We start from the raw sequence: 12,835 nt of genomic DNA, 5'->3' as shown, positions 1-12,835 counted from the left end.
TATGGAGGAAACATGAAAAATTTGGGCTAAGGAATGACTTGGTGAAAACAACAACAACAAAAAGAAAACAGTAGCTATGAGGGATGTGTTAAAGGTTAAAGAGACTGAGATCAGACATGGCTTAGTTAGATTATTACTGTACAGTCCCTCCATGTGGGAGGTGAGAAGTGCTTACACAGTAGAATGGAAAAAAATCCCAACACACTTTGGAGGAAATAAAATCTATAGCTTTTATAGATTTTAATGTACAAAGGTAAGAGTATAAACCCTTAACGTCAGATACTATTCTTTGTGAATCTTTGAATTAGTGATGAAGGGAGAGGAAGAAAGATAAGTCACATATAAATCCTAATTTTACTGCCTTTGATGATTGCTGTAAATAATGGTAAGTCTAATGACTGATGGGAAAGAAATGTAATTTCAATAAACCAATAAAGTGACTGATGGCTTTAGATTTAGTTGAAACTAACCACGCCCCATTCAGAACGAATATTTTCAAAACAGACTTAAACAAGGTTGTTTAATGAAGAAAAGACATTCATAACAGCTACAAAGTAGACCTAAATCTAGAATAACAATAGGACACTCAAAATAAGAAGTGATTTGAGAAGAGATTAGGGTCACAAGAAATAAAGACATAATTGATCCTTGCCAATACTTTTGATACTTCTCATGAAATTAACACTGTCTAATTATTTAAAAAAGGCTGGTCTAATTGGAATGGACTAGGTTATAATCATTTTGGAAAGTATAACTAAGTCTGATCCTCTTGGTCCAAAATCATCTACTAACAACCATTATCTATAATTTCAGGCAGACCGAGAAGAGAACACTCACTTTTTAAATTTTAAAGTAAAGTTGTACCCCACAGGAAGAAATAAGAATAAGTTCAGAGAAAAGTTGGAATTAGAATTACAATGCACACTTGCAATTCTTTAAGTGCATGATTTTGTCATTATAATAATATACATTTTGTCTGCCTTCTAATGTGGTTATAACATTTAATTAAGTCTGAAATTAGGTTTGCGAGTAAATGCTTAAAAATATTAATCGAGTTTGTAGTTGTAAATATTTGAATTAATTAGATATTAGCTAATAAAATGAATAAATAAACATGAATTTATGTAAGTAATGTATAAGTACTTAGAGAATATTGTCTATATACGTTGGATATAGACACAGGACAGATAGTAATGAATATCCCCCTTGATAATATAAGCCCCCTAATATATTAAGCTTGTTGAAACGCTCACCTAACTTAATGCAGAAAAAATAGGAAGTGAAGAAGCAGAACAGTTTTAGGGGGAAGAACCATTTTAAAAGATGAGTTTGTTTTTATTCGTGTTTGTTGGGATTGTGGAAAGATGTGTCCAGTGGGCAGCAGTGGTAGAGAATGTAGCTCACGAGAGAAAATAGGATGAAACAGTGATATAAGAATAACACTTTGGAACACTAAAAATAGATTAGGTTTCTAAGGTTGTGAGTAAAGAGAGGACAGCACCAGAAAATGGGCATTCTTAGAATCTAGGGAGAAGAAATAATTATGGTAATGTCTCAGGTAGGACTTTCTAGATTATAAGTGACAGAAAACCCAATCCAGATTGTCTTGATAAAAAAAAAAAAAGAAAGGAAAAAAAGGCTCCCATAGCCGGAAAATCAGATGAGTATAACTGGATTCAGTGTTCAAACAAAGACAACAGGTTTTGGTTTCTTTCTTTGCTCTGCTTTGTATACCATTATCCTCAGGCTCTACTAGTGGCTTCTGGCACCTCCAGGCTCTTTCCCTGCTGTGGTAAGAAAGCTACAGTAACTCCAGCCTCAAATCTTCTAAAATTAAAGACTGTGGGTAAGGAGCATGCTTAGTATGTTAGAAGGAAAACAGAAAAATAGTATCTATTTGTTTTAATTTTCATTTTTTAATTATAATTGAGGCTGAGCGTTGTTTCATGTTTTTGACTGCCCACTGACATCCTGTATTTATGTTTCTGTGAACTGTCAATCTATGTGTTTAAAAATTATCAGTGCCCTTGACCAAACGACTTCATAGGGGACTGTCCTGTCTTGGTTATTTGTTTCTATAGTATTGCCAATCTATCCCTGTCCACTGGTTCCTTCTCTTTTGTCCCCACAAACATACAGAGGTTACCCAAGTTTAAAAGGCTTTCATAGCTACTATTCTATTTCTATATTCTCTATATATTTATATACCTTTAGCTTCTACATTTATGAGCTATGCCTGCTGACCCCATTTTTCCCCCATTCATTCATCGGACAAATATTTACTGAGCACTTATTGTATGCAAGGATGGTTCCAGTTGCAGGGGATATAGATGTGAACGAAATAGACAAAAATGCCTGCATTCATGGAGCTTACATTTTAGAAAGGAGCAACAGTAAGTAAAACACATAGTATGACAGATGGCCTTAAATAGAGAATGCAGGGAAGAGTTTATGGAGAAGACGACTTTTGGACAAACATGTAAAGACGGGAAGAATAGTAATCCGTGAAGCTATCTGGGGGCATGGATTCCAGGCAGAGTACAGGTACACAGGCCCTGAGGCAGGAGCATGCTTAGTATGTCAGAAGAAAAACACTGAGGCTGGTGCGACTGGAGCAGTATGGGTGAAAAGAGAGAAAACAGGAGATGAGGTCAGAGAAATAATGGGTATATTAGGGCTCTCCAGAGAAAGAAAATTCGATGTTGTAGTCTTGGGTCTGAAGGCTGGAAACTCAGGCAAAATTTCTGTGTTTCAATCTGGATGCAGAATTCTTTCTTTGCTCTTAAAGCCTTCAACTGATTGGATGAAGCCCACACACATTATGCCGGGTAATCTGCTTTACTTAAAGTCAACTGATTTTTAAATTTAATCACCTCTAAAAATACATTTACAGCAACATTTAGATGGCTGTTTACCCCGATAACTGGGCACTATCTTGTAGCCAAGTTGACATGTACAATTAGCCATCACAGTGGGAGTCCAGATCCATAAAGGCTTTGAACACCATTGTAAGAACTTTGTTATAATTCTGAAATAGGGAGCCATTGGAGAGTTTTGAGTGGAGAAGAGCCAGGATCTATTTTAAAACAGTCACTTTGGCTGCTGTGGTGAGCATAGATTGTGGAGGGGTTAGGAGGCCAATTAGGAGGCTATTGTAATTCAGGTTAACAGATGATGGCACCTTGGGCTGGGGTGATAGCAGTGGGGATGGTGAGAATCTGGTATTTTGAAGGTCGAACATACAGGTTTTGTTTTTTACAAATTGGATTGGGATGTGAAAGAAGAGTCAGTGATGATGATTCCAAGGTTATTGGTCTGTGCAACTGCAAGAATGGAATTGCCATTTACTGAGATAGGTAAGGCTGCGGAGGAACATAACTGGAGGAAAGATCACGGGTTCCATTTGGCTCTTAAGTTTGAGATGTCTGTTAGACATTCAAATAGAGTTGCCAGATAGTCAGATGTAAAAGTCTGGGCTTCAGTGGAGAGGTCTGAAATGGACGTATGAAATTGGGAATTGTCACTATGTCGTCAATACATTTACATTTACATTGAGTAATGAAACTGGGTGAGGTCACTATCGCAGTGAGTATAGATACAGAAGATATACAAGGCCAGTCCACAGTTTAAGGTACGGGAAATTAGGAGGAAAGGTTGGGGGTATTTATTCCCTCTATAATTCTGCAAATCCTTCCCCTCCCTAAACAGCTCATTGAAATAAATCCTAATACCCTTAGCAGGATTGAAAAGGAATCCCAAAGAGTTCCTTATGCTCCTAGCAAGACTGCCCCTTCCTCCTTTAAAAAACTACATCGATGCTGCAAACCTAAGAGACCAGTTCCAGGAAGAAGGATACAATATAAACTGATTATCCATCCTCCCCTGAGAGACCTGGGAGTGTTCCATCACGCCCGTTACACGTTACCTCACTCTTCACATTCGACACTCTTAATTCCCTGCATTAGTTCATTAGTAGGTTTAGCTGTTAACGACAGTAACTTAAACATGATTAAACTTCCTTCTGTATCACTTAAAAGCCTCACTAGGTGGTACAGGACTGATCCAGCTCTCCATAAGGCCAAGAGTCTTGATTCCTTCTATCTGTTACCATGTTCTACATGGCCTTGATGGCATGGCATGGCGAGTGTTACTCTTATTTTCTAAGTTTTTATTTGCCAGTTATGCTGTGATTTATATAACTTTTATAAGAGGTAATAAAATGGCTTCCTTAAAAAGTAAATGAGGTAACTCATTTAGTTTTCATATTGCCACTGTGGGTCCATTACTTGTAGGCAGTATTATCTACCCCCCACAGAATATAAATCCCAGATTGGGCCACTAGGTTGATGATGTTGTAATATATCCACATGTGGGTTTTGGCATTATTAATGCCCTCTGTGGCTAGACCTAGTTTCCAGGGCAGCTGGGAAACATAGTCTTTATTCTAGGTGGCCAGATGTGCAGCAACAATTCAGATTCTTCTACCATATAAGTAGGGATGAGTGAATATTGGAGGACTGTCAGCTGTTTCAGCCATTTCCCTCCACCTGTCCCAAACCCTTAGCTCTTTCCTATCGAAATCCTTCCACTCTACCTTTTGGAATTCGGTATTTCATTGGCCAAATCTGTGTCCTCAACCTTTACTCTGAATGATTTCTTTACCATCACAGTCAAACTTAAATCGGCTGGTTTCCTTAGGAAAACTGCTTTCCCCTAGGCCTTCAAATGGAGGCTGTTTTGCCCCCAGACTCCCATGAGTTGAAGGACCTTGTTTCTCATTAGTGTACCCAGACAATTGATCCTCTTTTCTCTTCCTCTCTAAAATCCCCGACTCTCTTTTAAACAAGTCCTACCAGATTAAACCATTCTCTACCCTACCTTTTTGCAGTCGTCTCCAGGTCTCTTTGCTATTTCTCCTTGTACAAGGAATATTTTAGCATCTGGCTGTCACTATCGACACGACTATTCCTCTCATTATTCTCAGCGATTCAATATCCACAAATCATTCTATTCCACTCCCTGGCCTCACAGTTCCTGGACCTCGGCCACCACTTTTCAATCTTTACTGCATCATTACCAATACCTACACTCCCTCCCAAAATCTGTTTTAAGCATCAATTGTCTGTATATCTCCACTTGTTTTCTCTAGTTTAATTCCTGTAGAATCTTAATGCAGACAATTCTTCATACTTCAGTAGGACTTCTAGGCCATTGAAGCTACCACCTTTTCATGTAGCTGGTAGGCTCATCTTATCCATGGCTTTGAACATGATCTTTGTGCTGACAGCCCTCAAGTTGATATCTCATTGATATCTCTAGCTCCGTCCGAACTCTTCTTTGATTCCAGACTTGTATATCCAATTTCTCCTTGAATTCTTCATTAGGATGTCTAATAGTCACCTTAAACTTGACATATCCAATACAGAATTTTTTTTAAATTTTTTTATTGGGAAATATTGGGGAACAGTGTGTTTCTTCAGGGCACATCAGCTCCACGTCATTGTCCTTCAGTCTAGTTGTGAAGGGCACAGCTCACTGGCCCATGTGGGAATCGAACTGGCAACCCTGTTGTTCAGAGCTCACGCTCTAACCAACTGAGACACCCGGACGCCCCTGAAACAATTGTGGGTATCATCCCTTCTAATGTGTTTCCCCCTCAGCCTTCCTCATCCCAGTAAATGGCAACTCCATTGTTGAAACTTCAGAATCATTTTTTATTCCTCCTTCTTTTAAACCCAGTTCATCAACAAATCCTGGAATCTCATTTCAAAATATATTCAGAATATGACCATTTCATATCATTTGTACCACTACTGCCTTCCTCATCCAAACTACTTTCACCTCTCTTCTGGATTATTGAAATCCTAACTGACCCCCCTACTTCCAGTCTTGTTCATCCTTGCTCTTTTTTTTTTTCCATACCATCCATACTGATACTTTTAAAATGTAAGTCAGATCGTATCACCCGTTGCTCATAACCCTCTATTGGCTTCTCTGTTCATTCAGAAGAAAAACTGAAGCTTTTATTGTGGTTTTTCAAACCCCTACATGATCTGTATCCCTCCTTTCCCCCTCCACTTTCCTGCCACTCCCTTCACTCACCATGTATTAACCATACTGGCCTTCATGATTTGACTTAGCCTTACAAGCATTACTGGCTGCTGTATTTGGAAGAGTTTGAAGGGCTAAGTGTAGGAGCAGGAAGGTCAGTTCTGGGGTTACTGCAATAACCAAGGCAGGGGATGGTGATGGTTTGGACTAAGAAGGAGGTGCTGAGAAGTGGCCAGATTTGGGGTATATTTTGGTAGTTGGACTGTCAGCGTTTGCTGAGCCCATTTTTTTCTTCTTAAGCCCCATGAATGTTGATGCACACTAGACCAAAGAGAACTTATAAATGATTTTTGGGAGCAAAGGCATAGTCGCTCCCTTGTGCTCCCTAGATAAAGTTGTGACGTAGATCAAGTTATCTACACTCTAGAAACTTTCTTTTTATTATCTCCCTCCTTCCTGCCCCAGGACCACTGATTAGTCAGATCCTTGATGACCAATGCCTTCGGGCAGAAAAAAACCACCTCAGTGCAGCCCTTAGGCAGCTCTGCACTTCCCGGAATTGTCTGTGTCCTAATACTGCTTTTCCATCATTGCTCTATTCAGTCTCACATCGCAATGCACACATCCTTCACGCAACGGGGAAGGGCTTTCTAAGCAAGGGAGAATCTTCCCAGTGTTAGAATGTCACCCTCCTCTTTCTATGATTCTTTGGCACCATGTTTCTGAATGGTTGCAGCTTCCTTTCTCATAAAAAACGTACTTTTGCTATTTATATGGGATTATGGTTTCTTTTGGTGAGAAATTATTCCTAATTATTATGGATTTCAGCAGTTTGAGGTATTTTGATCTAGGATACATCAGGCCTTTGTCAAAGGTCTTTTAAGTTTCTGATTGTAATTGTATACTCAGATTATATATATGTTTATTGTCTTTTGTGTTGTTTGTCATTTCCAGAAACAACAATTTATCTGCCTTTATACTTTAAATAACTTGTATCTATTTATTTGAAGCACAGTTAAAAAATGGTACACTTTGGAAATTCAGTGGCATGCCTTTATTCTTTTAAAATCCTTATAAACTGGGTGAATTTGAATTATTGTGAAAAAGCAGAATATTGTAAATTTATTTACCCTTTTTTCCTTTCTAATTGGAGGAGGTCTGATGGAAGGGGCGGAAGGAGTTTTGAGAAAAATGTTGAAACTCCTAAGGACCAAAAAGTGAGCCTGTGAAATGTGCTGAGGAGAGCGTGTGTTCTTACTCTGGCTGTTATATTTAGTTTCATACATTTGATGTTGAACTGAAATCTTCATAAGTGAACTGGAAGAGAGAGAAGTCTTCTCACCCGAGTTGCATATTGGCTGACCATAAAACTTCAGATTTTTTTTCTGTGGTTTTAATAACTTTTTCTTCCCAGTCATAAACATATATATTTATGAGTAGAATAATTGAAAAAGGTGCTTTGAAATACAGCAACATTCAGCTCCTCACTGATCTAAAAGTCTTCCTGGATTCGGGGGATGAGAAATTATCTAAGGGAGGCCCACTGAATTCTTATCTATACTCAGCACCTCCTTTGATGTAGTTAGTCGTTTTCTCCTTGGTGAAGAGGATTTTGTTCCTTTAATTACACTTTCATTTCATTTATGTTTTTTCTTTTTAGGTTAGTGATATTACTCAGAAAATCCCATTAACTATAAATTGGACTCAGACAATTTAGCATTTTCTTGATTTGTATCTTTTGATGACATGGTTATTTGGGAGAGTGTTACTTTTCTTTTTCCAAATTTTTATTTGGCAATTATATTGTGGTTTTTATATAACTTTTATAATGGATTTATTACCTCTGCCTTCAATAACTCAATTATTTTCACATTGCGACCATGGCAACCATGACTGTTGGGGCAGTTTAATCTACCTCTAGTAGAACGTAAACCTCAGATTTGAACCACTAGGTTGATGATGTCTGAATATTCCTATGTGGGTTCCAGAATTAAGGCCCTAAAAGCATCTTAGCCCACAGTCAGACTTTGGGGATTTATTCTAATTATATCCATTCAACAGGATCAACATTGATCTGCCAGTGAGGGGTTCCCAGGTTGCAGAATCTTTTGACTTGGCCTCAAGATAGCCTTTGGAAATTATTTAGCTGACCACATTTAGTGATGTTCTGCCCTTGGAGGACTTCCAGGCAGGGTGTAGAGGGACTTCTGGGGTCCATCCCAAAGTCTGCAGTCACCCTGGCAGGATTAGCACACCAATTAGTTGTCATCCTTTTTCCATGTATTTGATGTCAGAAAGATTGAAGGTGTTTCGTTGTCCTCGGGGTGTTCAGATGTTTTGTTTTCTTTTTCTGTGTACACATGTTTGTCTGTAATGCAGATTTTATATTTTTCCCCTAACTTTTATTTTTACAGTGACTATAATCAAGTAGCATCTTAAAACTTTGCTGGAAAGTGGAAACATGAGACTGAAGATATCTCTTTTAAAAGAACCAAAGCATATCCTTTTAATACGTATAGATCTTATTGTGATCATCTTACTCGAGTATTGCTAAAAGTATTCTTCTATTTTGTATTCTACTTGGAGCATGGATTTTTTTTTTTTTTTCATTCCTTTAATGGCAGTTAGCTGAATTGTTTTTGAAATATTTCAGATCATGTGTTGTAGGTAATTTTCCAAAGCAAACTATTTGCTCTGAATCTTACTTTCAAATTCTTATTGACATTTTTCTTACTTTACTTAAGTACCATACTTAAGTACATAAAAATCAGTTTTTGTTTAGTCTAGTAGGATCTTAAAGAGCAGCTTTTTTTTTTTAACCAAATAATTTCTTTGCTAGTATGACCTACAATGTTTTCTCATGAGTTCAGCTCTATTCATACGCATGATAAAGTGGAGGACAAGTTGTGGAAATCTGAGCAGCCAGACCTTTATTATTTCATGTAGGAAGATGGCGATTATAAGTATTTTCCAAATGCATGACCCTGTATTTTGTCAGCAAGAATTCCCCATTATGTGTCAGGAAGATATCATGGGTCCCTCTACCTTCATTCTTAGTTATTTAGACCAGAGCTTCTAAAATTATCATCTACAGACTCTATTACAGGTCTGTGAAGGGATAAGTAAAAATTGAAAGTAAGAGATAAACAATTTTTGTAGCAATTTGACATTGTCACAACATCCAACTATAAGATCATTTTTCTATAATTCATCTTTATTTTATCTTACAAAATTTTGATCTGCCACAGATTTGAAATAAAGAAAAATGTGGCCCTTCATCAGAGATAGAAAAGCACTGAGTTAGACATTTGATCCAACATTTTGAATTTATATTACCTTGTCTGCTTATTTTACCTTTTGAATGAAGATATCATTTCTCTTATTTCTACTTAAATCATTTTTACTCTCTTTTCAAAGTGTGCCCTCAGCAGTTCATGCCATACATAAGATTAATGCCATTTACCAGATTTCGACTATGTCCATTGTCTGCTTTTACCTTTCTTTTCAAGCTTGAAGAACAACAGTCTAATAACAGTTTTTTAGGCTTTCTTAATCCAGTAGTCGTCTCATAATTTTGGTTAACCTAGTAGTTTGAAGATCCATCATGTACATCTGATGAGTACTTACAGCAATTTATGTAAGGATAAGCTTAATGTTTTATGTTTTGGGGTGTGTGTGTGTGTGTGTGTGTGTGTGTGTGTGTGTGTGTTTTCTCTCGTTCTAAGTTTTACCTCAAATTCTGCCTTTCTAAAGGTTTTACCTAACATTGTTTAGACTTTAGAAAATATATTGGAACAATTTTTTCAGTAATGGTATATTGATATCCATGTCCTTTTGTTTAGATTATATTTTGAATTCTGAGTATTCCAGTGCTACTTTATTATCTATTTATCTGAAGACTCTTAAGATCTTCCCATAATTTCTTTTTTCACCTTTTTGGTTTTTGCTTAATCTATGAGATTTTTGAAGTATTAAAAAAAAAAAAATCTTAGAACATCCCAGAATATTTATGGCACATTGTCTCTTTTTTCCTTGGAGTTTATTTAATGCTCAGATAAGCCAATAACAAGCACTGATAAGAAGAGGAGGAAGAAAAAGGATTATACAGTAACTACAAGAGAACAAACAACCCAACTAGGAATGATCTGGTAACATAGAAATCCAGATGTAAGCAAGAGAAAGGGTTTCTCCTAAATGATGAACTGAAATGCCTTCTGTAGACATACAATTCTGCTGGGTAAACAGCCTGTGAGGGCTACTTGAGCACCTCAGTTTACAGAAATCGTTCCTGGTAAATCAGAGACTTTGAAAAAGTGGGTTAAATAAAGTAAGAATTTTAGGGTTTATATCTCATCCAGCACTATGCACTTTATAGGTGCAGTAAATTGTATTAGTAGTTGAACTATTTCCTGAATTTAACGGTAATAAGTTTGGTAAGGTTTTAGTTCAGCTGTTAAGCTCTAGGTTTTGTCCAAGGTAAATAGTTATTATAATGTGTAATTTAAGCTGGTGTTTTATTGTTACACGTCAATCTTCTTTTTTTAATACTTGATTTTTTTAAAACATCAAAATAATTCATGCTTATTGTAATAACTTATACAGATACGTATATGTAAATACAAAAGTATAGTTCCCTTTTCTCCCCGCCTATCCCCAGATAGTTCAGTGTAGATCCTTTCACACCTTTTGATATGTTAGATGTCTTTGTGTATCTTTTGGTCTTGTGTATGGAATATTTTGCAGCATAATTTTTAAATTTTCATGTAGTCAAATCTTTCTTTTTTTCCTCTTTTAGTATCTGGATTTCTTATCTTGCTTTCCATTCTTACAACTGTTTTGATGCTTATTTTCCTTTAAAGAAAATATGAAAATCATCAAATGAAAAATACAATTAGAAGCTTGAAATGTTTGATCCTAATTTATACTGGTAATCTGCATTGGAAATTATTTTATTTATTAAGATTTAAGACTTTCGTGTGTTTTATGTCTCCTTAACACGGTGATACATCAAGAATTAGTAAGCTGTGTTGGCTGGACTACTGCTGAAGAGCTGTATTCATGTAGTGATGATCACCAAATAGTGAAGTGGAACTTGTTAACCAGTGAAACAAGTCAAATAGTAAAGCTTCCTGATGATATTTACCCAATAGATCTTCACTGGTTTCCAAAAAGTTTAGGCATAAAGAAACAAACTCAAGCAGAAAGTTTTGTCCTCACAAGTTCTGATGGTAAGTTTTTAATGTTATATGCTCATCTGTGTATTTTAAAGATGTAACATATTAATGACTTATGCTTTGACTTGTTCTGCAAAACTGATATTTGTGGATCTGCACACCTTTATCTACACCTTCATCTGTTTTCTATGTATTCAGTTGGTTTGTGTACAGGCTATAAAACTATTGTCATGGAAGAAAGTGAATTATACTGATGTATACTGGAATTGAATCTGAACCTTTGGCTTTCCTTTGTCTGTGCTCTCTTAATAGTTGTTAAGCTGTTATCAGTTTTGGTTTCTAGTTTCTTCAAATTTAACTTTATAACATAATTACACTTAAAAATATGGACATAACACATACTCATTAGTAAGCTACCTGTTAAATATAATCTTTATTTTCTAGTACATGTTAATTTCTGCTTACATAGTTGGAGATTTATGTAACTGGACCATAGTTTTATTACTGGTGAGTAAAAAGCATGATTTGTCTACGTTTTAGGGATGTTTTAATTTTCTTAGAAATAATTTGAACTGTTTTTGTCTGTATTACACTTTACTTACTATTGTCAATTAAGAGTACATTCATCAAAAGTAACAGACTTTACTTGGCTAATGCTTAGCCCAGATGGAGTCTTTGGTCCACCTAGCTCCAGGGAAGGGTACTTCCTTAAGCACAGCTGCATCAGGCCCCTGTTCCCACCATCTCTTGGACAGGCTCTCCCTACAAGGTGAGCATGATGGCAGCCAACAGCCCAAGTCTCATTCTAATAAGAGGAAAGGTCAGCTGAGGGAGTGCGTCTTTCTCAGAGGGTCTTGAAAGAGCTTGGGTCACTTGCCCATCACTGAGTGAATCACTTTAGTTAAGAGAATGGGTCATTGATTGAGCACGCCAGGCCTCAGGCCACTGTGGAAAGGGAGAGAGAAAAGAGAAGAGGGCTTTTATCACCAGAACGGGGTGGGCATGTTGTGGTAGACAATCACATCAGATTCCACATCTTTTACAGACAGAACTTATGGTAGTTTTTTTTTTTTAACTTTATTTTTCTGAACTTTGATTAAATGAGATATTTGTGAAAGTACTTCCCTATAGTGCCTGTGCCTAGAAGAATGACTCTACCCACAGCTAGAATTTAATTTACCTCAGATGACAAAATGGTTGAGTTTAAACACACACACACACACACACACACACACACACACACACACACACATACACTTAATTTTGATATAATTTCACATTTATAGAAAAGTTGCAAGAATTATACAAATAACTCCTGCATATCCTTTATCCACATTCACTAATTGTTAACATTTTGTCCCGTATTCTTCATTATTGGCTTTCTTTGCTCTCTCTTCCCCACCCCCCCACCACGCATACACTTTTTTCTGAAACACTTCAGAGTAATTTACAGATATGCCCCTTTAACCATAAATACTTCAATGTATTTTCTAAGAATAAGGATTTTCTGTTACGTAATCACAATACATTGATCAAAATCAGGAAATTTAACATTGATATAATACTATTATCTAATCTACAGTTCATGTTAAAATTTTAACAATTGTCCC

The 12,835-nt window shown here is 36.6% G+C and overlaps 1 protein-coding gene across 2 annotated transcripts in view; it reads left to right on the top strand.

Moving 5' to 3' along the window:
* Window positions 1-12,835, top strand: part of IFT80 (intraflagellar transport 80) — a 106,946-nt gene that overhangs the window by 1,718 nt on the left and 92,393 nt on the right. The window contains exons 2-3 of one of the 2 annotated variants that reach the window (XM_088794011.1): window positions 8,466-8,549; window positions 11,058-11,279. The exons of the other annotated variant lie outside the window; for it this stretch is intronic. Of the exons in view, the coding sequence (XP_088650137.1) occupies window positions 8,513-8,549; window positions 11,058-11,279 (259 nt within the window). The 5' untranslated portion in view covers window positions 8,466-8,512. The remainder of the gene's footprint in view (window positions 1-8,465; window positions 8,550-11,057; window positions 11,280-12,835) is intronic. 2 annotated transcript variants of the gene reach the window in all.

This window comes from Rhinolophus sinicus, chromosome 17 (assembly GCF_057876585.1).
Source record: "Rhinolophus sinicus isolate RSI-liver-muscle chromosome 17, RSI-T2T, whole genome shotgun sequence".
NCBI classification, from domain to species: domain Eukaryota; kingdom Metazoa; phylum Chordata; class Mammalia; order Chiroptera; family Rhinolophidae; genus Rhinolophus; species Rhinolophus sinicus.
Note: the sequence above shows the minus strand (reverse complement) of the source record. Positions and strands in the feature narration are given on the sequence as shown.